The 27,469-nt window shown below is 36.9% G+C and overlaps 1 protein-coding gene across 2 annotated transcripts in view; it reads right to left on the bottom strand.

Annotated features, from left to right (window-relative positions):
* The window catches only part of SNTG1 (syntrophin gamma 1), a 153,044-nt gene that overhangs the window by 35,685 nt on the left and 89,890 nt on the right, over positions 1-27,469 (bottom strand). For both annotated transcript variants that reach the window (XM_086472624.1, XM_086472626.1), the window contains exons 12-13: positions 9,051-9,167; positions 5,340-5,411 (exon numbers count right to left, since the gene is read on the bottom strand). In XM_086472624.1, the coding sequence (XP_086328750.1) occupies positions 5,340-5,411; positions 9,051-9,167 (189 nt within the window). The remainder of the gene's footprint in view (positions 1-5,339; positions 5,412-9,050; positions 9,168-27,469) is intronic.

The raw sequence follows: 27,469 nt of genomic DNA, 5'->3' as shown, positions 1-27,469 counted from the left end.
GATAGGCTGAAACAAGCTTCTTCTGGAATAAATTAGAAATATTTGTTCATAGTAAATTCTACCAACAATTTTGTTGAAATAAATTTTAATGTCAGTGGTATCATTAGATTATCTTGCCTAAAAAAGTTGCTTAACATGGACCACAGATTTTCATCCACATGCTAGCGTTACTGTCCCACTAGCATCAGTTTGAATAAAACAGGTGGTAAAAAAAAGAAAGTGGTTTAAAAGCTATGAACTTCTCTTACCAGTACCTTCCACTGATTAATCACCAGAACTTTTCAGGGTTTTTTACAGTTTCTAACTTCTTCCTAATCTGAACTTGCCTGACTTTGATTTCTACTCACTCTTTCTTACTATCTGTTTCTTTTTAAAGAGTTCATCACTGTCTTGTATTTCGTCTCTGTACTTCCACACCAAAATCAACAGACCTATTGAATCTTTAATAAATCATTTTGTATGCTTATCAATTTATGTATTTACCCCTCCCCAGGTCTTCAGTTATTTGCATCTCCATAAATGTTCCTTTTACATCAAACATAGCTCACTGCTATTTGCCATTATTTCACAATTAATAATTTAATCCAGTATAACTAAAATGTGATTTCTGTACTCAGCCTGCGTTACCTAATTTACATGTCAAAAATGATTATTTCAACCCAAAAATCTTGACAATGAAGAGCTTTATACTTACGAGATACGTATTTTTACATGGTATTTTGAAAACTTTCTACAGAATCTTTGTCTATAAACCACTATTATTTTGGTGGTGTATGAATATGATTGCCAGTGTTCGGGGTTTTTTAATACTTTTTTACTATCTAAAATTGTTACACTGAATTACAGGAGCAGTGCTCCTTTGCTGAATTTATGTCAATAAAATTGTTTTTCCACAGGGAAAAGAGAGCTTTTTAAAATCTAGTTTTATGCTTCAAATTTTAATGGTCTTCCCAATTACTTAGAAGGTCCTAATCACATCAAGAATAGTGACTTATTGCCTTGCTCAGGGCAGGTCTCCTCCTCTTTCTTTTTCTTGTAATCTGATGGGGGGGGGAAAAGAAACAAAAGAATACAGTAACAACAAAATAGTGATTTACTAGAGGACTATCATACATATGAATCCACTAGTTATAAATCACATCACAATCTCTGACATCTCTGATTAAGGTGCAGAAGATCCTGCCTTCAGGTGCTTGATGCTGAGAGACTTGTAAAAATTGAAAGTGGCATCTCAGCTTCCTATATCGATCATGAGACGACTCAGAGCCTTTGGAATGGATGCTAGAGGAGAAAGCATGCTCCCCATGCACAGGCAGCTATGAGGAAAACATTGGCCACGATGGCAGCTGAGTTCTCAGTTTTATTTAACGTTTGGACTATATTCCCTTCCTGACAATTAAATCGGTGAAGTCCTCTACTGAGTGTAGACATTAATATTTATTTAGTGTTTTAATATTTTTACTGTCACCAGAAGTGGTAGCATTCTCTCATACTGAAGCACTGAAATATTAATGTGTATTCAGTAGGATCTGGCAGTTCATATTCTCCACTGTAGCGCTTCTGTCAGGAAGAAAAACTTAAGAGAAATCTCTCTAACTGAGGAAAATTACAATTTTATTTAAAAAGACAAATTTAAGGTAGTAAGTGTCTCTAATCAAAACTTCTCTTGTGCAGTTCATCAGAACTTTAGTCAGAATTATGGAGTAGAAGAAGGAGAAAAAATGCTTTCAGGCAGATCTAGTAAAGTCCTGTCCTTGTGCACGAGGGACAGTTATTGAAGTAGCCAGTATACAACAGGAGAAAATACCAGCATGCTTGGGTGAAGGTTGCACCCTAGTTTCTAACGACTGGAAGTCTAATATGGAAAAAGTTTTTGAAACATCTCGTTGCAATCTGAGCAAGCCATGTAATGCAGATACATTTTGATCAGTAAGTGTTGTGATAGTATTTAATAATTTGACAAAGACGACATGACCCAAGACACACATTCTTTGTGGCTCTACAGAAGCGTTGCAGAAGTCCTGACCAACACACTCAGTCCTGCATGCAGACGACAGGTCTTCTGCTCCTTCTCAGGACACCCACCAGCCCAATGAATATAGAAGGAAACAGGCTTCGGAAACAGTAATAGGCTTCGGAAACAGCACTACCTCTCATTCCTGGGCAAATTCGTACGGAAGTTTGCACAGATCCCTTGCAAGTCCTTCTACTTAAACTGAGTATTAGCCACAGAAGTTGTATCTGTCCTAACTAATTAAGCATGTACGGGACTGTTTGCTGACACTATAGCCAGCTGGCAAAGACCAGACCACTTCCATACTATGAAACTCTTTATCCCCCTAAAACAGGGCGCTGACATGCAACAGCTCTTTACAAATGCTCCTTCACCCATGAAAACTCTCCAGCTATACCAGGAACTGTTTGGGAGAGTGCTAGATGGTCCATTTAGCCCAAAATCCATGTCAGTGATCACTCTAAAATAAATTAAGAATATAGATGATGGTGGTGTTCTGTCTGGGAATGTTCTATGATATTTACTCCTAGTGAATGTGTAGACTGAACAATTTGAGTTTAGCTGAGAGTATGGAACTAAATCCACGTACGAGACACTGAGGGATGATAGCGTCCTGCAAACAGGCATTACTGTCTTCCTGGATTTATCTCTGCCCAATGACTTGTGATTGCCTCTTCTGAAATAGAAACACAGAATAATTCTATCTTCTCAATTTTCCTGAAACGAATGACATGAACTCAGTCTCTGCCATGGAACAACAGGAAGTGCAGGAGAGGAAACACTGCAGTAGACGAGCTCATGTTTCTTTTCTTCATTTTTTTCATTAGGTTTCCTGAGCTACCATGCTATCTATCAATCTTTAGGAACATAATCACTTCAAACCCTGTTAGCCTGCCCTTTTGCCATTCAACTCATTCACCAAGGAAAACAAATTTATAATAAAAGTAGCATATGAGGTAGTACAGAAAGTGATCACAAAGCACCACAGTAACTTTTTTAAGTTGCCTCTGCTTCAGTAATATCCATGGGGCTTTTACAAATGCATCTAGAAACATGCACTGCTAAAATGGAGACATTTATGATGCTGGCATAAAAGCTGAACAAAACCATGAGTCTCTACAGAGGTTCAATGTAGTAGTAGTAACGGGAAGCTGTTTTTCTTGGTTTTACTTGCTTTTATATTTAGTGAAACCATGGTTAAGTCCCATAGTACCTGCTGCAGAAAACTAGAATATGGTGAAGATTAATACTCCAATGTCAGAAGCTGTAATTGCATTGCAATGATTTTTCTACTTCCATTTTTTGTTATTTACAGGTTTTAGTCAGCTAAAGAACCCGTTGGAACCTTTCAACACATTATAAGCTTGACCGTGTTTACAGACAGTAAAGAAATAAATGAATATGAATAATGTGACAAAGAAACAATCAATGATATTCCTGTATCACTTAAACTGGAATTGCCTCTCTACTGTGACGTCCTTTGTTAATACAGACTGAGAATGGAGGACCTACGCCTCTTCCCAGACAGTTTGGAGAGCTGGGTGATAAGAAAAACCAGCATCTTTGTTCTTTTTTCTGTGCTTTCACACAACAGTGTCAGGAAGGAATTGGTTTAGGGTTTACTGCTGTGTGGACTGACTCCTTGGCTGTAACTAACTTTGCTACACAGCTGAAAAGAGAAAAAAAAAATCCCTGCATTGGTATACATGAACAGGGGATAAAGGAAAAGTGGAAGAAACAAAAATGGCTACAAGTGAGTGAATGAGTATTAACAAAGGAAAATGGCAGAATAAATGAAAAGAAGAAGGACCTTTAAATTACAGAAAAACATACGGCATGGATTCTGTACATTTCTATCCAAACAGTATAATAAAACCTCCGGATAAGTCATGAGGAAGAGTCGTCCTGGCTCCAACAGCCTTACTTCTCAGAGAAGAGTGACCTGGGTGTCTACTGTTTTCTAGGCTTAAGGCCTGAATCAATCAGAAGTTACCAGAAAAAAAAACCCACATGTGAATGTCACAAGTGAGATTTTTCATCTCTCGAAGCCTGACTGTGAGCATTGGTCGTATCATGCAACATCTTCACAGAGGGACTAACTTTTCCTGTTAACTCTCTCCGTACATGACCACTACTACAGAGACAATGTTTGTCCACACTTGGGAGTTAAAGAACATACCACAGAGATGGAATGTGTTGCATTTGGGATGTTCTACTCCTCGATGAAGACTCCAGACTTCATAGCAAACGCAGCAGTAAAATAACACCTTTCACTTCGCTGTTCCAGACTGCTAGCAGAGAGGGGGTTTTTGGACTATAAATTTGTTTTCTTACTTTTGAAGTTTCTGATGTAAAAAGTTTGAGTTTTATTGAGCTGTTCCATGTGTAATCTGCCTCCCTAAGGAAGTACAGTGCACCTATGTGACCTACGAAAACTAGGAAATGTACCATGTATTTCAGTAAAAGGTCTTCCCAATGGGAAATACTTTTTAAAAATATGATTTTTTTTCATACTTCTTTTTGATACCAGTCTATCTCTGCCTAGATGAAACTTCAGAAAAGATCAAATTACCTTGTACATAGTTTTGACCCAAAAAACCCCAAATCAACATACACAGGAAAGCACTTCAGATGAATGGAAAGAGACAATTTGTTTCATCTCCTTTTCCACTCCTCATGTTTCAGATTGAGAAATGCTGAGCATCTGGAAAACTGTTTTTCACTGGTTTTAAAACAGAGGGAAAACCGTTCTGAATGAATTCAGAATTAAAAATTAAATACAATGTGCAATAATGGCCTTAATCAATTTGCTACTCACAGCTCTAACTTTCTAAATGTTTTTCATTCTCTTTTCCAATTTATTATAGTTAAGGCAAACTGAGGAACTTAAAAATAAATAAGACAAATGTTTTCAGAGTGGTATTGCATAATTTAAGGACTTCATGAAATCTTACATTGCAGCCACTGTTAATTGCATCAACATATCTGAAAGTAACCAAATTGATTGCCATTTCTTTAGCTTCTCAGCTGGAAAAAGAAATGTACTGGTTAAACGTGACATTAAAGTAAAGCTATAAAACCCATACAGGATTATGAAGAAATAAAATAGTTTCCTAGTCAAAATCAGTTTATTTCCAGTTTTGCCATGCCTTCTAGTTTGGCTCTGAATCTACTGAGACCAGGACTTCTAACACTGACTTCAAAGGGAAAAAACCTGATCTCTTTCTGTGAGGTGGTCACATGCAGTTTCCAGCTGCAGTATTATGCTCTGCCTTGTCAACTGCTCTGACAAAGTGGTAATTTATTTTATACTTTTTAATCATACCTTGAGAATTTTGCACATTATCTCATAAACTGAAAATGTTTTCTCAGCTCGTGTCCAATCCCAGGTTGTGACCTTGGAGAAAAACCAAACAAACAATCAGGAAAAGAAAGTAAGTTATTTTTGTTTATTTCAAGAATTACGTGTATTAAAAAAGAAATAAAAATCTATCTCTATACCTTTTACATCCAGTATAATGTTGCATTGAGATTGTGAGAGGATGCAGTCCTGGAATTCCTCTCACAGAGCCTTGACTATAAGAGGGAATGTTTTTCACCACTTCCCTCCTTATAATTGCATGCCATAATTTGCTCCCAGTCACCTACGTTGTTTGCGAATCCATAAAACCAGAGTCTCCAACCTTGCAATGGCCCAGACCCTCACCAGACATACCTTGAAGTCCAGGGGAAAAAACTAACAAGAAACAACAGAGGCAAATATACATTTTCTTTTTTTCTTACCATGATTAACCTACTCAAATTCTAACAAAGATTTGAAGAATAGTCTGTTTCTCCTCTTTGTCTTAGGATTTGACAATTGTTTTTAACAGCATTAATTTTAAGCAAGTATTTAACACAAGAATTGTATACCTGAAAGTTCAATAAAATCAGTCATAACTTTCCTCTTATTAGAATTTTATTTATTTGCAATCATCCTCAAACTCCACTTTCACTATGTTATCGAAGTATGGGTACTAAACCAGATTTCTAAGGAAGGCAATGACTAAATATTGAGAGTCAACAAACTGTTTGATACAAAATGAGGAAGCAAAGAAATATTGCAAATACATAATCTTTATGCCTGAGTGTTAAGAAGCTATTCAGAGATGCAATGAACAAGATGTAAAGGGAAAGAAAAAAAAAAAGGGAGGGGGGGAAAAATGCTGCTCTTTCTACTGTGGACAAAAAAATAACTTTCTCACCATGAACAGATATATGGAGAGAGGAGTCTTGCTACAGCTCCAGTGAGCCCAAAACAAGCTGAAATCATATTGCCCCGTCAGGAAAAGTAGTTACACTGCTGCTGAAGCACGAAGCCATTCGGAGCTACGTTTAAAAGGTTACTGTAGACTCCATACTTTGGGGAAAAATATCAGAGCTTCCACTTCCCTAGTTTTCTGCTTTTGATTGTACTCCTAAAGGGACTTCCTTTCAGGTCAAACCAAAACTTTTTCTATATGAGAATATGTAAAAAGCAAAAGCAACTGTAGAATTAAAACCCATGGAAATTGCTTGCCCTGTTCACTTTTAATATTTTAACTTAAAAGCTTGAGTAGCAAAAGAAAAGGTGTTAGCTGCTCCTTCTCAATTAAAGTCCATTCTCCCTGAGATTTCCAGCTATGCACTGTAAGAAAGTGAAACCCACCAAACTTGACATACTTAATAATTCTAAAGGAGAAAATGTACCTGGAAATAACAGGAAAGGTAATTTTGTTCAAAGCTTTCAACACCCAAATAAGATATGTTAGAATTGCTCATTTATCCGAGCATGGACAGCAGAAGTACTATTGATCAAACAGATAAAAAAGGAGGCAGAGGGAAGCTGCTAATATACACTGTTTAAACACATGCTTCCCTAATGTGTGAGACTTTGGCAGAGGCCAAGGAAATACTTCCATTTGATTTTCTGGTTAAAAAGTTGGCAGCCTATCTCTGTTCAGAAAACAGCTTAATCTAAGGAGTTTGTACTGCAAATATAATTAAAACTGTTTTTCTTCTTATAACTACACTTTACACATCTCATAAACAGAAGCTCTGAAACTGCAGCACTGAAGCCTTGTTCTTAATCTTTCATAATCCCTGGAAGAGACGAACACATACACCTGCAGAATAGCAAACATAACTGTATGTGTACAAGTCTGCATATAAATCCCAGGATTTTAGAAGTCCTTTTAAAAGGCCCACTGTGGCTTTTGCTAAGAAGATAATTTTGCTGAGCATATGAGTGTAGCTTTATAGGAACTGTTCCTCTGTTTGTCCTTTAAAAAGCACGTTTATTATTCTGCTTCCCTCTTACTCCATGGAGAGAAAATATTTTTCTCTCTGTTTGAACTGTCTTTCTATTTCAGAATAAGAACTAGAATCTGGCAAAACAATATCATGTTGTGCTTGCACCTCAGTTGAAACAAGAGCTATAAAGACTTCAGCGATCGGTGGCTTGGTTCATACAGCAGCAGCTTGCCAAAATTCTGCGAACTCACATCACTGTGGTTCACTGCCCCATTACGCACACATTCCTCCTATACCCATTAATCATCACCCATTACCCATCTACCCACCAGCAGCATTTGACTCCTGGAAACTTACGACTGAATCCTCAGTAAAGAGGCTTGTAGTTCCTTCCGTAGTGCTTACAAAATAACAATCTTCCTCTGTTGCATTGAACGGGAGCTCTACACGTTGTTGCTACTTCTATCTAGCGTGTAGGATGGAGCTGGCTTTATTTGATGGACAGCAAATGCTTGGGTAGGTCTGCCAAAGCCAGGAAAGATGCTTTTGAATTAAGGTGCTTGGCAGCATAATCTGACATTTTAATCTGATCCTGAAAAATATCCACCAACAAAAGCCAAACTCCCATTACCAGCCATGGGAGAGCCAGACTCCCATACCAGTGAACTAGTGTACCAACACTGATCACACAAGGTTTTCAATTCGTACTTACTTCTGTTCGTCGTGTCTTTCACATGTCCTTAAACATTTTGGTAAACAACCATGAATAGTGAATGATGCAAAGACTTGCAAGCTGGCTTTGAACTACCTCAGGCACACGCTGCCCAGAGAGGTGGTAGAAGCCCCATCCCTGGAAACATTCAAGGTCAGGTTGGACGGGGCTCTGAGCAGCCTGATGCAGCTAAAGATGTCCTGCTCCCTGCAGGGGGGTTGGAGTAGGTGGCCTTTAAAGGTCCCTTATAACAGAAACGACTCTATGACTGTGATTCTGTGATTCAGGCAGGAAGGAGCTACAGCCGGGATCTGGCAACACAGGATTTAGCAGCAGTCAGAAAGGTCACCCAACAAACGGAACAAACGAATCCACTCAACTCTCCCTGCTGCCGGTATGGGACTGCTACTGGCTCCTTACCTACTGGCTTAAAAGTTAGCTAGAGGATCTCTCTGTTTATTATAGTTTAGATGTAACATAAAACTGTGAAAGCAAATTGCTGAGTATGAGACAACAGCTAAAATCTTGCCCAGTGTTGCCAGTCAGATTCCAATTAATAATATATTTAACCTAAACAATTTCATTTGGTTACCTACCTTCCTTTTGGTGCTCCCAAACAGCATAAAAGTTACATTCAGGATGAAATCTAAACACAGATATATTGCCATTTCCACAGCATGCAAAAAGCTTTGATATTTTCCCAAATCTCAGCAGCTTGACTAGAATGATAGTTCAGTTTAAATCTAACCATCTTGCTTCAGGCTCGTTCTGCCTGACAAAGGAAAATGAAAAGCCCCCTTTTAGCACTAGTAGATTGTATTTTTCTAAGAGCTCAGGTAAGCTGGGGAAAAGAAATTGTTAGATGCCCAATCATCCCACGAACAGCTGATTTCTATCGCTTCTTTACCATATACCCTGGAACTTTCCAGTGCTGTAATTTGCAATCCTGTTAGCTCAATGAGTGATAGCTCATTGTGAAAGCCTTGTACATATTGCATGAAATGATGTTATTTAATAATATTTATTACCACTAAGCATGAGAAATATACTTACTGGAGGTGCTATAAATTTATACAGGGAAGATCCCCTCAGTGCTAGAAACTTTGGTGTGTACATTCGATCCTGAAGGGAGTCTTGTTCCCGTTCTTCCGTCCAGCCCATGTAGACTATCTGACAGAAAAATCAAAGTGTTGACAAATTCCTCAGACACTTTCTTCAAATGAATTGCAAATATTTCATGCAAGTAAGCTTATGTCTGTCAAATTTTACATAGCTACAACCGTTGAACCACTGACACAATATGGTGTACTGGCAGTTCTCTTATGGTCACGTACTTGTATAAAGGATGCCCGCTATGACAATCCAAAAACATCAGAACAAATATTTGTTGTACTAGCAACAATAAAAAAGCTAAACCACATAGTCAGTGGATGTTAAAGGTCCATTATCTCATTAAAAGCTCCCTGAAGTAATTCTACATATTGCTGACACATCATGTCAGTGAAACGTAATGCAAGTGAAGTGTAAGGAACCACTAGGCAGGAATGCAAAACCAAGCAACTGTTGTTTCACTGCAATGGAGACAAAGTCTCTGTGTACAAGCTCGCTTCCATGCATTAAAAAATACGATCTTACAGATTTTATTTCCATATGACGGTAAGCTTTTTTCTTCCCTCTGAAAATCCCTGTGTAGGAGTTTTGAACCTCCTTGCGTAGGAATAGCAAATTAACAGACTTTTCAGGCACTACTTTGAACAGGCTTCATCTACAGCTAAGAAGTAACCAGAATGCTGTCGACTCTTACCACTACTTGCAGATCTTCTGACACAGATGTATGAACTAGAACTTATTCAAACCCATTTTGGGATCTAATTCCCTACCTATCAATCTATTAAGTTTGAGTAATTTAATATCAAATCTTCAAAGAGTAACAGAATATGAGTCACCACTATGCCAGCTTCTGGACAATGTCTGAACAGGGAGTAGACACATCACACAACTTTTGATTTATAACCACGCCATTAGTAATAAAATACAATTTCCAACATGCACTGGTACACTACTGCTATGGAAAATAGATCAACCCATATTTCATACAGTGCTGCTAATGGAATAGATCTATTTTTAAATCTCTTTGTGCAACTGATTTCTACATCAACCAGGCATGGGGCATTCTCTGCCTTGAATGTCAGTAATGAACAGTTTAGGAAAAATAACTACAATCATATTAATTAATTATCACTGAGTTAGTAATTTTACTATGTTTGAAATCTACGCTACTAACCTCCACCACAGTTTATTTGGTATTTTGTGGTCTATAAACAGAGACAGGGAGAAGGTCCATTCCTCTAACACAGTGAAACCTCAGCATTTATCTCTTTTGCCAATAGCAAACACTAATACTGTAATATAGTCTCAGGTCCAATGAATAACAAGTATCTGCTGGTTTGGTGATTAAACAGCTTTATAAAACTCAAAAAGACGACAGAGCTGTACCACAATACTCAAGAATCAAGTGAGTGCTCAACACCGTATTGTCATGCAATAACTAAAAAGCCATGTTCTCCGAAGTCTCATTCACTCCTGAATGAAGAAGTATCAGAGAAAAAAAACAATGAACAGGTAGAATAAGAGAAGCTTTTAATTATTTCAATTCAATGTTTACTCAGATTTCCCTAATTTCTGCTGTTTCTTATGTTATCCAATGCAGGATAAGCATGGATCCCCATCCCTCTGACTTCGTAGGAATCTGTAGAGCCCAGTGCCTGAGAGAGGCTACACAGAAGAGTAAAATTTACACAAAAACTGTACTATGTGCAGAAGTTTGGCAGTTTCCTCTCTGTAACTGAAAGAGAACGAATGAGCTCTAATTTCTACAAACTGAGACATCTATGTTTTTAAACTAATTAAACTGAATTCATATGTTCCATCTTGATTTGTTTCATTTAAATCAGACACACAGTAAGTTATCACCTTGCCTGATGATACACTATCGCTGTAGCACTGTGTGTAATCTGTTCTCAGTTAGTGTTTTTCTTTTTCACGTTCCTCATTTCTACTTCTGCTATTCATCAGAATAACAGGATACAGTCACTCATGCTGTGTAGATGTATTGATATTTCACATTTGATTGCCTTAATACAAAAGCAGCCATGAGATTTAAGGCAATTGCTCCTTTAGATATTTCTCCCTTGCCTCTGTAGATCATGAGGAGAAATTAGATTGGTTTTTCAGACAACCTGCTGTACCAAGGTTTTATTAACAAAAAGGCCTTTCTCCTTCAGACTAAATACCTACTATTAAGCATACAGAAGAACTGTTAAGCAAATGTATGATTATAATTAGGAACACTTACAAAGTTGTTTGAGTGCATGTGCATATTCATGTGTGTGGATTAAAATAGCAAGGGCTAGATTCTGCAAATGGCAAAACTGAACAAATACCTGATAACTATTGTACTTTTGTGTTCCTAAAGTGGTCTCAGTTTATCTAAACACACTGAAATGAGAAGTTAGATAAAATATTGTAAGTTTTACATAATGAAGCTGAGAAACTCTTGAAAACTTTTCACTTATGAGATAAAACAGAGGCAACATTCTTGAAACATTTATGTTACTGGTAAACATTTTGACTTCTAAAAACCCTTTGACTATAAACAACTTCAAAAGAATTATTTATTTAGAAAAGGAATCTTAACTTTCCAAATCAATAGTTCATGTGTAGACATGTACTGAAGCAGTGGATGAGTATGAAATTAGACTTGTGAGTTTGGATCATATCTTAATGCTGTACGTGTGGACTTGGCCCAAAATATGGAATTTCATGAGATTCTAACTGAAATGAAATGTTTACAACCACCGACACATGACGAATGGAAATAAATGTGACTCACAAATAGACAGTCCATGCCATACCCCTTTATATATTTAAAAACCAGGTTAGTTTTTCAATCTTATAAAAGTTTTTTTGAGTCCCTATAAACTGCTGACCATTATCAACAAAGCTGGCGGTGGTAGGGAAAAGAGATTTCATTTGGATTAACATTCCACTTAAAAGATAATTTTTGCAGTCCTCGTTTCTAATTCACCCAGAGCAGCTCATTCTTCAAAATCAAATGGTGACACAAATTAGTCAACTTAGTGGCTTCTGGTTCGGTAACAAAGATTCAGTAAGTTATTATGGTTTATGAGTTAAATCATGTACAGTTTAAAAAATCTGTAACTAAATGATAAATGAAACAAGACAGTTTCTTCAGTAAAAAATCCATAATTTCCTAATTTAATATGTACTTAAAGCACATGGACACCCTAATCAAGCAAGATAAATTGCCAGAAATTGTCATATTTCATATCAATCCAACATATTGCTAAAATGACTTAAATAGTCTTGACTTTCAGAGACACTTCTCCAGAGTTTTTACATGAATTTTATTATATTTTATGAAGAAGAGTAAGATAAAAATACAAGAAAATTTCCTCCAAATGAAATGTAAAATGTGACATAAAAGGAGTGAGGCGATCCAAAGATCAGAACAGATGCACTGAAATCTTTTTGTGTTGGAAGTCTCATATTCATACTCTGTTATGCGAAACAGTGCTGTAGGGCACAGGATAAACATGGAGTCAGAAGACAAATTAATATGTCAGACAACACAGGGGAAAAATGATGAGGGATGAGGAACTCAGATAATGCTCTCTACCCTGGTTTTAATATAATTTTCTCTGTCTGATAGTCTCAAAATCCATTATAGTCAATTGTTAGCAGAAAAACAATAAAATCACACTAAAATGGAACAAAAATTGTGATTGTAATGCGATCATTGGCAAAAATAGTCCTGTATTTAAAAGGCTTAGGATTTTTATGCTAAGAAGTTTTTTCAAAGTCAATAGAAGAACTAATAATATATAATTTTGAATGAATGCTAGAAAAATTTTGTATTGTAAATATAGTCAAAATGTCTCCTATCCTATTTTTCAGATTGGTGAAAAGCCTGGTAATCTTTCCACAAATATTTTTTTTTTAAATTCCTGTGAATTATTTTCTATCTTCTTCACAAAGTCCACTGAAACAAGGCAGTCTGCATATGAAAAATGATCTCAAAGAAACATTAGACAAACGGCAACAAAAGGTTATTTTACATAGGTTTCAGATTAGATTTAAAATAATTTAAAGCCTTGTTTGCTTCATTACATTTTGTGTCAAATTAACATCAGTAATGGTCAGTATTTTCTAGAAAATGATGCCATCAAATTATTAATAACAAAGGAACAGCTTTGGCAAATACCTCCTTTGAATTTTATTTCTGAACTTCGAAACTTAGAAATGAACTATTTTTGGTTTGAATTGTGGACGCACATGGTCCTGGGGGACCTGCTCCAGGCAAACTTGCTTGAACAGGGGGTTGGGCAAGATGATCTCCAAAAGTTCCTTATCACCTCAACCATTCTGTGATTCCGTGAGATAAGAAGAATTATGAATGTATAAAACCAGAAAATGATTTCTTACAAAACAGTTTCCCCCTTCAGTTCTCCTCTTACATCTCCTCCTTCCTATCCTATGTGCTTTAAGCTGTCGCTGACATTATACCATATCCAACACCATCCCATGAGAAAGCTGAGCACCCACTTGGTGAGATTTACCAGATCTTGCTAGAAATCAGGACTATATTGACCACTTCATGCCTTCACCCCCTTCACAGACTTGAAAAGTGATGGCTCCATGTGGGTACAGGACAGCTTTCTGAACAGGTAAAGATCTGTACTTTCCTTTTCCAGGTTTCTCACAATCTTCTTGTTATAATCTACTAATTTTGTCTCATCCATTCAGTTTTTCATCCACTGTTACATGTTAATAGCTACAGTTTACTTCAAAGCACTCATTTTACTTATTTAAGACTTCTAAATACCTGTTCATTGAAATAAATTCTTCTAAAGACAAAGTCAATTTGAACATTAATCGGGCAACTGTGTGCCTTTGTCAAAATGTCAACATTAAAAGTTGGGGTTTTTTGCCTCCCTTAAATTATTCAAGTCAATGAACAGTTACATGTATTTAAAATTCATTACAATTTGAATGTGTTCACTTTAATAGAGGTGATTAGTATTTAGAAAGTACAGCGTCCCTGTGTTAGGATTTTTTCCAAGAAAGACCTTATGTAGCTGCTTTTACAAAGATAGATTTGGATGCAAATCGCAGTATTAGATACCAATTTATACTCATTTGGGGAGTGTGTATGAAATTACTAGAAGGAATCAGTACAAAAACAGCTCACGCCAGTCCAGGCTTGCAGGATATCAACTGGGTAATTTAGAAAAACCAATCATGAACTAGAGCAGCTAGCCAGCCCCCGAGATTGCACAGGGGATGTTTGCATTTTACAGGGAGTTGAGTTAAGGTTAACAGGTTAGGTTAGCTCCTGGCTAATAGGTATGGTAACTAGACGATGAAAATATATATCTTGTCTTTTTTAGAGCGATCTGCCTTCCTCACTGGAATGAGCATCCTTTCTTTTGGTAGAGACTTCTCATTTACCTGCCACATAACTCACCTTCGGAGCTATTTAGCACATCCCTGAGCAGCTTCATTGGGCTGCCAGGTTTTCCACTGTGGAGACAGACCTGCTGCCATCACAGGACAACAGACAACCCGAGAAGCTTCAGGCCTTCTTTGACACTCCCAACAGAGCAGCTCTCAGCAAAGTCTTTGATAATGAGCAGGTCTCACACACATCCTGACCAAAAAAATTCGCTGTATATCACATTGTCATCATTCCCCCTCCTTTTGCTGTTGTGTAACTGCAACCAGTAGGACTCTGTTTTTTTTACTGGGAAAAACATCTTTCATATACGGCCATTTCTGAATCCCTGCCTGTCCATATTTCACCTACTGAATTTACAAGCAGGCACAGGGAGGGCTGTAAATTTTAATCCAGGATAAAATTTCTGGACTTTTTGAGGGTTTAAACAGATAACAGTGCAATACAAAAAGCTCAACATTTGGCGAGAAAGTAAACATTATCTATTCTAAAGCCTAGTAGCTTGACTGTGTTTAGGACTTACCTTTTGATTAATGACTTTTTTTCCCCCCCTCTTCTAAATGTACACAGTATAAAGGTTATAGATTTTTCAGGCTCTAAAATATAAATGGGTCAAACAAAAAATATTTCAGATGATCAAGCCGGAGGGCATGGCCTCTCTTTTCTGATGAACAAGGTATCACATTCATCTTTGTCACCTCAGGTTAGACTACTGAAACATGGTGATCGGAGAAAAAGACCAGAATATTACAAGTCACTGGACAGTGTCTTTCAGAATTTTGATGATGCCACCAAGCAAACAACTGACATATTCATCTTTCTCAGGTACCAGTCTGAGTGAATCATTCACATTTATTATCATTCTTAACTTGCCACAGGAGTAGCTTTCAATTAGATTTCAATGACTGGTTCCAGATACTGCTTAGATTTTCATTTTCTGTTTCTCTGAAAAGGAATGGTAAACAGAACTTGGCCAGGACTAGTGCAACCTAGGCTATCTGGCTGTCTCTGAGAGATCATACTATTCACGTAGCTGCTTTGCTAACATCCTGAAAGCCTGCTAAATTTCTGCTTACCGAGCTCCATCCAAAGGAGAAGATAACTGTAAAAGCCCGAGAACCCCAAATGTCTAAGCATATATAAAATATATGTGATGGGTAATAGAGGTGTTTGAAATTAATGTTAGCAATATGAGTGTTGAGTCTGCATAACGTTAAAATTACATTCCTACAGAATTAGATGTTTACACTTTTCAGTGCTCACAAAGCCAGAATGAAAGTGCAAATACCCAGGTGTACACTTAAAGCTGTCTTTTAATTCGCTGGTGTTGCCGCTTACACAGCGAAATAAACATATCTGACAGAAATACCTTTTTCGGTAACAATAACTTCACAAGACCTGACTTACAAATATTATTATACCTTTGTGAGATTGAAGTTTAAACTATCTACAAAATCAGCAGTGCAAACATATATGTAAGTATACAAAATCCTGTTTAGACTTAAAATATATTTAAATACTTCATCCTCTGATGAAAACAACATCAAACTTCTATGGAATAATGCTATTCATGGCTACTGGGGGGCGACTATTAGGAGGCAAATTTTCTTACTTTCCATTCTTAGTCATTTAAATAGCAATACTTACAAACTGACAAAAATACCTAATAATGTTTCAAAAACCTCTTTTGCTATTTATTCTGAGAAACAATTATTTTCTGTCCTATCTGATTATCAAAAGAAAAAGGCTTCTGCAAGCTTAAAGTGTTCTTAAGGCTTTCTCAGGGCTCTCAGAGAACACAATTACTACTTAAATCCTCCCAGAATAATAAATATAAATAAAATCTCCAAAAATATTTGAATAAATTTAGACTAGAATTAGATCGCCTTTTAGCAACTCATTCATTTTTTAAGAAGCCAATGCATGTAACTGAAAAAAGAAAAAGCCATCAACAGGTGAAATTTTATTTTCAAAAGTACAAAAATCAGTTTTCTGCATAAATCCACTGGTTTGCAGCTTTCATAATCCATGTTCAGTTAATGAATTGTTTTGAAGGAAGAGAATGTGACTGAAGAAGTAGGAGTAGTGACATGGTTTTTTTTCCTTCCTTACTAGTACCATGATTTTGCTGTGAGAACGAAGATCTAGGAAAGGTCAGCTGGTGATGCAGTAACTTTTTTTTTTTTATGAAAAAAATAGATAAAAGTTCAAGGAAAGTTGCTAATTTCTAAGAATTCACAGCATCAAGGGAAGGACTGGACTATTTCAACAAGCTAAAACACCATCTAAAGACACGTTTCACATTCACAGAAATGCACATAATGAAGCCATTATTAGAGGCAATTAAAAACCAATAATATACATAATCCTTCAAAGATTAACGACTACTGCAATCAGAAGCACGATGGCAAGTGATTCACGACACTGTTGGGTATGGTGTAGTCAGCATTTCTTTACAACCATTAACGAGGACAGATGTCTCTCTTTAAGCCAAGAGAGTTGTTGAATTTTCTTATGAAACTTTTGGGAAACTGGTATCTCCAGCAACTGCCAATCAGCTGCAAAGTTTACTAAGAGAAGGGAAATAATGAAGAGAACCTATCTACTGGTGTATCAGTCAGAAATAACTGGAGGCCACACAGCTCTCCTACAGAACATGGAAATCTACAGAGGAGAAGTTTGATGCATCTGCACAGTGTCTTTGGAGCATCAACATTACCAGTGCCAGTTACTAACAAGGAAAAAAAACAACAGGCAGTATAAAAATTTAATGTTCAAATCACTAAAGAACACTCCCTGAGGTAATTTTACCATTCATTAGCTATACCGAATATTATTTTGCCTAATGAATTCACAGTTTTTGAGATCATTAAGCAATAGGTCTAATTAAGCTTAATCTCTAAACAGAAAATGATAAATATTCTTCTTGATCTATAAAAAATGAGCAAGGCAGTAAAGCTTCTGTTTATATTTCAATTGAATTCATATCATGTAATAAGAAATTGTAATCCAATCCATACATTTGACATATATGGATAACATTACGATTCCTTTCTTATCAGAAACATCAGACTACACTTATCCTCTAATCTTCCTTTAAAGTGTATTTCAAAGATAGATATATGAATATAAAGAAATTATCATAAGCAGGAGGGACAAAAAACAGAATTACGAAAGCAAGACATTTTACAATCATATTGGTCACTTATTACTAAGGCCAGTAATATGCGATTGAAATTTTTCTTTTAATCATTATCTTGAAAAAAATCTGACAAATAGTCTTTGCTTTTGATAACATAAAGTTGATTTAAAGTAAAAGTTGGAGACAATCACCAAATCTATCACATATAAAAAACCTCACTAACTGGAAAAAAAAAAAGTCAAAAAATGCCTCTAAAATGTCATCAGAAACTTATTTGGTACAGAAACATCTAGCTTGAACTTTCCTTTTTGTTTCAAATAATTCTGCATGTCAGTCTAGTGATCTAAATGCTATTAGGAAATCGAGCATATATATTTATGCTTATTTCATACTTCCTAGCCACTTATCCTCTATTAGAGTATTCCGAAAGCCGCAGATTTTTCAATAATTTTTTTTTTTTTTTGCTTTTAAAAGAATTTTCAGTGGATTTTTGGCTCATGAAGACTACTTTTGAAAAAATTACAGTTGAATGGATAAAACTTGCAGCATTTTAACTGGTCCCAAAGACTATTTGTCTTCCACTACACCTAAATACAGATAACATTATGGGTCACTGCTTTTCTCTTTCACCTGCCTTCAGAGTTTGAACTTTCAATTCACAACAGCCTGAAAAATAAACTAACAATTTTTATAAAACCAAATCAATATTCTGCAATTGAAATCCAGACCATGTACCTTGCTAAAGATCTATAGAAAAAGATTTATTCACTATGTCTATCTTGTAGTATTATGGTAAAGAAATCATGTATCAAAGCACCTTTGATGTCTTTCAGTACTTAAAACATACTGAATTGAATTATTTATCTTGGTGAGAGATGTTACGATAGTTCCTAAAGATGTTCAGAACTTGACTGGGGAAAGTCCTGAGCAACTTGATTTACGTGGACCATTCTCCGAGCAGTATTTTGAACAGATGACCTACAACAACTCATCAAATCTAAATAATTCTGTGATTCTGTGAGTCTCTGATCTCAAAGCAGTCATATCTGTCTTGGAATCTGTTTTAAAATAGTCCTGACTTACTATTCTTACCAAACCAGCTTCAGCATTGTTTTTATTACAGTGCCACACTACTCTGCGATGGCACTCACAGTGCTACACAGCAAATGTAGTAGTTCACATTTCATAATCCATTTGTAGCTGTTCAGGATTTTCTAAACTCATCCATTTTAGATCTGCCCTAATTTTCAGTGGGGCAGTGTATCAAACGTCTCACTGCAGCCTTTCATCCTTAAAATACACTCTGGAAAGGAATTGAATTTTTAGTCCAGACTGCTTGCAGGTAAGGCACCCTTGAGAGTGAGGACAGCAGGACTCTTCTATTGCTCATAAGCAGCTATTCAGAAATGAAAGGTGAATCCTATCATCCCTTCTCAGGTGCTAACAGTGGTGGTGGGAATGGTTATGATTTGTGAAGGACCCTGGTATTCAACGGACATTGTGGACGAAGGGAAAAAGGAGGTGAGAAGTCAGATGAGAAGAGATTAGGGTTGTGAGCATTTTAAAATTACCCTAAATTCAATTGACTTTCTGAACAGAATGGAAAAGCTGGAACGTAAAGGATTAAAGTAATGATGCATAACTCACATTCTTTAAGCAAATAAAAATCTTCCTAAATTAATTGCTAAGAAAGAAGGATAAATGCAGCTACTCTGGACCCACTTTAAATATCAATTTTCAAACAGTAGTATCCAAATACAACTGGGTTGAGAAGGAGAACCAGAATGGAGTCCCACTCTGAAAGAGAGCAAGGTAGAGGAAAGCTACTAGTAAAATATCTCCTCCAGGAGCTAAGAAAAACCTTAGGAGATGATTAGATCAAGAACATGATATTCAGTATATACTACATAATATTGTTTTCATGTGTCATTTCATAACTTATTTTTTAACAAGATTTTTTTTTTTTTTTTAGAATAAAGCCTGTTTTATTTTGCCTGGTGTTTAGATTGAACCTAGGTTATCCTGAAGGATCTTTTGCTTTTTGTATGCCAATAGCCTCTGGCAGGGAGTTAGCAGCAGAGTTCATAACATTTATTGAACTCACGTTGCACTTAATTATTTTTCGACAGTGGGGTAATACCTTGTCAATAGTTGAAATAGTTCCAGTTTCATTGGAAAAGCTGTCTTTAAGGAGTACTGGGTAACAATTATTTTGCAGTTATCAGAGCTTTCTTCCACTGATGTAATTTTTTTAATGCAAAGTGTCCCACCATCATGAACACATAAGGGATACAACCCGCAAAGGACGTAACAGCCTCAAAATTAAGACTGGGTCCTGAACGAAGCTCAAACTTCAGTGCTGGACACTGAGGCTCTGTATGCACAGAGGGCTCTACAGAGGGACAGGCAGGCTCCTTCACCCACAGGGAAGACAACATAAAAACAATCCACAGTGGGTGCCGACTGCGTGGCTGAAGGAGAGACCCTGACAGAATATTTCGAGGCCAATAGTGAAGAGCAAACAGTGACCTCCAGGAAGTTTATTAAACAACTGATGGATGTAAACTCATAATTAATCTTAGCCAGAAGCTTCTCCTCTCACAGAGAGCATCTTTCCTTCAAGGCCATTTTGCACAGTCTCAGAGGTCTGGATCCTTTTTGCATAGTCTCCCACCCTGCTGTCTAGGGCAGGTTTTGAACGGCAGCCTACTTCACCAGGAGGGGAAGGACAGGCTGCCATATGGTCTCACCTACCGCCGCCACGGCAGGCTCGTGGGAGCAATAGGTTGGAGCAATGAGTGACTATTGCTTCTATTAAGCCAGTACCACAAACAGCAGGCTGTTAAACACATCGTGGGAAGCAGCATGACTTCTGGCTGTATATTTAAAGAAAGCAGCAAGAAACTGTACACTGTTGTATCTTGATCCTGCTGGACTTTGGGGGTACTCTGAGCACGCCAGTTGGATCGAGTGACTCGGACACTCAGCGCTTACACATCACCAGAGCCATCAGGTACAGACCTGTTTTGGAGGAAGAAGCCAGACATCTGCCTGGACCTTGGTCAGAAGTCCCCGGCCACAGCATTGCCTATCTAATGCTTCAGGCCCTTTTGCTGCTCCAGACCTGCTACATTTTCCAGAATCATTCTTCCTAAGTAATGGTGGACTTCTTTTGGTTCTAAACCCAGCATCACTGAGAGATATTCCAACATGGGAAATATTTATTAGTAAATAAATAAATAAGTTTTTCGGTTGTCAGCTCCTGAGAATAGTTTATTTGTTTGCTGCTGTTAAACTTCTATTTGCTGTGTCATAAAATAGGATGGACTGAAAGCAAACCTTCTCTCGTGTGCTAAGCATATAACAGATACTGCTCCCTGAACAGTCTCCTTATCATGAAATATAACTGTTTAAAGGACAAAAAAGTGTCTGCATATTTTGAATTTCTAGGGAATGTTTCTGTATTTGCAATTAACTAAATTTTTAAAATATTTTCCCTCAATTTCATTGTCAGTCTTCCTTCAGACATTTTCAGTGATTAGTACTTCTTGGGTTTTTTTTTCCCTTCCTCATTTATAGGTAACCCATAAACTGTCAATTAATTTGTACTATTTTACACATCTGCTATTCTCTGAAATTCAGGTAGCAACTGTATCACTGTTACCATGGACTATTATTGTGATGAAAAGGGAAAAGATCAACGACCATCTGTGATCCACAGAATTCTGCTTAACCACTGTTCTTAGAAGTTCAAGAGATGAAATATTTTTCCTTTCACAGGGTATGATATGAAGCACTGATCATCTACATAGATGTAAAATAAGTGAATGAGAAAAAAATAAAATGCTTATCCACCTCTCCTTTTGAAATAAACTGTAATTAGAAATAATTTCTTTAAGCCTTTTGAGTCCCATGTGCTCCTTCGATAGAAGATCTACTGTTAAAGTTTATGCCTCATTCATTCCAATTAATTTATTTAGATGATACAATTCCCCAAGGAATAATCTGTGTATAGGCTTACTGAATACCTTCATTATTCTTGGGAACTTCTACACTGACTTGATGCAATAAAAGACACATTACAATGAAGCACTGAAATGTTTTTATTTCTAGCCTCAGCCTCCAATGAAAATTCCAAAATGGCCAGACAGAACAGATTCATAACTGGTAAGCTATGGATATTGACAATTCCTGAGTTAAGGGGAGGTTAGAGAAAAAAAAGTTTTCCCCATACTTAATCTTTCTAAGTATAACTGTAAAAAAAAATATGACCTATATCTTTTGTGGATATGGTGACTCCATTTCTTGCCTTTTATTTCCTTTCTTCGTTACCACTTTTCAGGAACTTGTCAGAGAGCAAAGAGGTACAGGACATTACATCATTCAAGGCATCTATTTCTAAACAATGATGCTGCAGTTTGCTTCCTGTGCTCCTGCTTTGTTGTCCTGCTTGGACAGCAGCTAAAAATCCTGTCGAACAATAAAATACCTGAAAAAGATGCCAGCATTTATTCTAGTAGAGTAAAAAATGGCCCTTTCTTGGTTTAAGACTTGCTACTTATGTTTTCAGTCTCAAACATCATAAATCCCCAACTCCAGTCATCTTCTAACCTAACCATCACACTAAAAGCTGAGATATACACCTCCTGTTGAAGCTATGACACTATGCAGAAAGACGTGCAAGACCTGTAGGATTAGAAAGAGCCCGATTTCACACCTGAGAGGAGCATAAAGCAAGGTGAAAGAACTGGTAAGAACACCTTAATCTGGAAAGCAGTGGATCAAGCTGTCCACTTACCAGTTGAACACTTTTAAGCCATGACTGTCACCCAAAAATAGGCATAAACATGTTCTTTTGTAAAGTAGATGTATTTATTTTATTTATATATCATTTCTTAGAAAGAGTCTTTGCGGAAGCATTCAGAGCTTTGAACTTGACATGAATGAAGCTTTGACTCAGACCCCTAAGGCACGAAGAGAGAAGCGCTATCAGACTTGTCCCTGTGAGCTGCCCGAGGCAGCGCTGCACCCTGGCTGTTTTGGATTTTATCCAGATGGTTCTCTGTTCTTCTGGAACCCAATGGGTAACAGCTAGACATCACATCATGCCCCCGCAGAGTCCCAAGTTCCCTCTGTAATCGACCCTTGAAATGTCACTAAAATATGTACAATATCTAGTAGCACTTCTTCCAGAACCAGAAAATGAGTAAAATTTGTTTATCTGCTCATCAGTTCAGGATTCCACTTAGTAAGATCTAATTGTGGGACATGTCTGTTTATGTCACACCATTTTCAATGTCTACAAAAGAGCAGGGTGTTAGACTCCCCTCATTCATCTGCCCTACCTAAGACTTTAGTGGAGAACCCAGTATATTCATCCCCGTATTGACTAAAATCTGGACGCAGATCTAACATGGTTGTGGTCACTAAATTTGGTCAGGAAAAACTTACACATACCGAAACAAATTTTCAGGTAGTGACATTAATATTGCAAGAAAACATTAGCCAACTAATACTTGCTATACTAATGAGTTAGTATTAGAAAAAAATACAAGATAAATGAGAAAAATATGTAAATGAGGATGAAATCTGTACTTGAGGCAAAATTGAATTTGCTGGACATGCAGAAATGATTTGATACACAGCTTGAGACTTATAGTTTGAGATTTAAATAAGAACTTGATCTAATCACTCTTTTCTATCATCTAAATTTCCAGCGGGTGTCCAAATTACTTCAATCCTCTCATGAGCTATAGGGTATGCAGCCCTAGGATATAAGCATTGCTACCCAATAACTGCATCAAGTGACTCACAACATGAATGCTCTCTAGCTCATCAAGTAACCCACTATCTTCGGGAAGCAGTCTGACCTTATTCTGAAAAGTCAACATCATTTCCCCAGCCTAAAATCTCTAACAATCTACGGTGTGTATCGTTCTTCTAAAACTCTTTTATGTCCTGAAGTTCAAAAGCTGCTCTGGTCTACAATGTAAAGGGAAAAAAAAATTGCCACAGGAAGCATAGTTTTTATAATAGAGTGCGTCAGAAGCATCTAAAACAAAGGAACTGCTCAGTGAAAAGTATTTTGTGTCAACCAAACATATTTATACAGATATACAGATATATATATTTGTTTTATTTCACAGAAAGCTCAATAAAGTATTAATAAGTAACGTAAGCCTTTCAAGGGTTTATGTTATGGAGTAACATGAGTAATAAAATCCATGCCAAGTGCCATAGATGGCTGACGATACAACGCAGGGAATTAGTACAGCATAATTTACACCCTATTGTGCACTTCTGCTTAATTTAACAGCAAGAACTCAGCTCCCCCTGTGTGTTTCTATAAACATTTAACAATAGAAGCTTCATTCTAGAGATTTTCCTTCAAAATAAACCTACTCAAATCCTTACTGTGACAACAGATGGTGATAGAGCAGATGTACCGTAGGACCTGAAAGTTCAATGACTGTCAGTCAAGAGCTGCAGAATGGCTACTCTGAGGAGCTACAGTAATGGCAGACTGAAAAATAATTAATTCAGCAAAATCAGGAAGAAAAATAATAATAATTTAAAAAAGAAAACAAAATATACCTAAGGAGAGGGAACAAAACAACTCTCCTTAACATATTTCTAGAGTAATCACTGGATTTATTTTGAGGAAGTGTCACCTTTCGGTAGAACACTGTTTAATCATTCCACTTCAAAAATATTAATACGATAGTAATGTCATCTTGGAGGTTATTATTCTGCAATTAAAACAAAAATAAAATGGTGTGCGTTGTGTTTCATACCAATGTGTACCAGTAGAAGAGATGTTGACCTACCAGTCCACCTGAGCAATGCAATTCACCTTTTTAAGTGTAATAGAGATGCAACACATCTGCAGTACAGGGGACTGGCTCAAGTGACAGGCAAGCCAGCCACCGTGACATTTGCCTAAATTCACCTTTATACAGTGTTTATAAGTTAGGTTTTATCAAAGAAACTCACCGAGATGAATTTTTAGAAGTGATTTTAAATGAGATTGTTCTAACTGCATAACTGGAACCAAGATGAACAGCAGCCTATTAAGCCAGAATATGAGGTGATATTACATAGCTGATCTGGTACAGCTGCATATAGTTGTTTTTATTAAATTGTACCAAAAGCTAGAGAAAATGGGCATATCCATGTATATTTGTGAACGTCATCAAGAACGTAAACACGCCTGCAGAACACTGGGATTCATGGCAACCGAGTGCTGTGGAATCTGACATGCACAATTACAACCCAGTTTCTTGCCTTAGTGTGGCATCAGTTCATTATGTCATTATGTTGTTTTAAAATTGAGTTAGACACAGTTGTGGAGATGGAAATACTCTCTGTCTCATTCTCATATAACTCTCATTATAAGCTGTTAACTTTGAACAGGACAGCTACCAATTCTTTTCCCATAAATACAGGAAAATTCTAGAGGGAAAAATTCTTCTAAAAATAAAAACTAAAATTATTTAAAAAGAATATCTTATCTGCTGTAGCAACAAGACAAATCTTCCAAAATGCTCATGCAGCCTGTGGACAGAAGAAATACTGTCCACCTTAAAGGATTATAGCATTCCTCCCCATTATCCTTTTTTTGTGAATGAAACATTGATGAACGGTGAAGGGTTATAGCCTTTGAATTCATCTTAATAGAGATGAGACATACAGCATGGGAAAAGAAAGTTTTAAATACACTGCTCTGCCAAGATATTCTCATCTGTTTCATGTAAAACTTTGAGACTCAGCTTTTGTCTGTGCAGTGGAGAAGCAAGAGGCCATTTATTGCACTTGTGAACGTGTACGTGAACACAGCCGTAAACCACTAAAACGGAAAAACAGCTCCCTGGGTTTGCCAGGTGCTGAATCTGCTTTGTACCGCCAGCTTGTGGAGTAACACAAGCTAACAGAGCAAGCAGAAAGCTACGACGTTCCCAACCACAATTTATAAACATTGTAGTTACTTGTACATGGAGGGACAGGAGGAGGGGACTTGAAGGCCAGACTAAGATTTAGATCTAAACCTTGAATTCCACTGTGTACCTAACCCAGATGTAACTAAGTGATCCTCCTGGCACGGCAGGCAGTAAATGCCAAATCCCAATAAAACCCAAACAGCAAACGAGGGTTATAGCGTGTAGTCAAATCTCCAGTAGCTGGAGGCAATACATTTGGTTTCCCACCCTGAGAAGGAGCAGAAGATTTTGTCAGAAAGACTACCTAATGCTGACTGCCCTAGATGCCACAAAGTCGATTTTCAGCTGAGCTCAGCACATTCGCAAAGTCACGGTGGCTCATGTAGCCAGGGAATTGCAAAGGAATGGGCAGTGCCTGTCCTCAGTTCACCGCCACCGTTTATCGAGGTAGGGTGTATTTCCCTGTCGTTTGGAAAGGGTTGGCAGGGAAGTCGATGTCACCTTTCAGAACTCACCTGCCTAATGACGGCTCCCGCAGGAGCTCACAATTGCTGTAATCGGTGTAACACCTGAACAGCAGTGATGAGTTCCAAGGAAAGGAAACATGCCTCTGCTTCCTCTCATCTTGGCTGACCAAATAGAGAAGCCTCTGCCTGAAACTTTGAAATATTCTTTGTGCCTCTCTGCTATGAGGTCTTTATCATTTTTCCTCTGGAATTATGGAAATTTTGTCTATGACACAGTATTATTTTTAGTGTTTTTGTAAAATACGCATTATGTTTTCAGTACCAAATTATTATTTTTTTTTCCTCAACTACTTGCTGATATTCTCTTAGACAGTACTATACGTAGCCCATGTATATAGTACAAATACAAAAACAGAACCAATTTTCTAGTTTTTTATCACCTTCAAGTGTTGTTTTCATCATTGCCAGCTCAGAAAGGGGGAACGTTGTTCCCCTCTTCTCCCACAATCTTCTTCAACAATATTTTGTCTGTGTGGTCCTGTTCCAGTGTTTTTTGCACAATCTTTCCACCACTATGAAATCTATCAACACCATTCTTGGAAGTTCTTATTGCTTCATGCTGTCCATATAATTACCACTTTCTTATCAATACTCATCATCTTTGACCTTTTCATCATTTCCAATAAATGTATCTTTTCTTTCTAATAATTTTCCAGACAAATCTACTTGCACAATTACTGCCTTAAAGGAAACCTGCTACATTATGTGAAGTCTTTTCCAATCACCACTTCTCTTCTCAACTTACTGCAACATCGACACGTTTGGATAACACTGTCACTGTTACAGTCGCTTCCACACCTATGTAGGTTCATTTGTTTCCTCACAGTAATGCTCATGGATCTGTGCCAATGCTTTCTTCTCCAAATCAACATACTAATAAAGGAATTCTAACTGGATTGGTTCCTTGACTCTAATTTGACAACTGCCTTCCCCCTTTTATCTTTAACAACTAATTAAAATCCACATACAGATATATAGAGATAAATATACACATATTAGTTTTATTTTTATATATATATATGTACATGCACATCTGTACATAAAAATTCTAAGTGAAAATAACCTTCAATTGCCCAGCTAGTGCTCATAAGAAAACCCATGGGTATCCTGGGTATTCTTTAAGTGAAATTAAGTCTGCCTTTTTTTTTTTTTTTTTTTTTTTTTTTTTTTTGAGCATAACAGGATGAAGGCAGCAGTCAAAAGATTAACTTGCAAAGTTGCCACTCTTGAAAATTCTGTGGAAAATTTCACATAGACAAAGGTGTAAAATCAAAACTTCACATGCATTTTTGATACTAGTAATATCAAAGTGTGAAAATGATATTAATACC

This window comes from Leptosomus discolor, chromosome 13 (assembly GCF_034619465.1).
Source record: "Leptosomus discolor isolate bLepDis1 chromosome 13, bLepDis1.hap2, whole genome shotgun sequence".
Taxonomy (NCBI): domain Eukaryota; kingdom Metazoa; phylum Chordata; class Aves; order Leptosomiformes; family Leptosomidae; genus Leptosomus; species Leptosomus discolor.
This window is presented reverse-complemented; position numbering and strand designations above follow the sequence as displayed.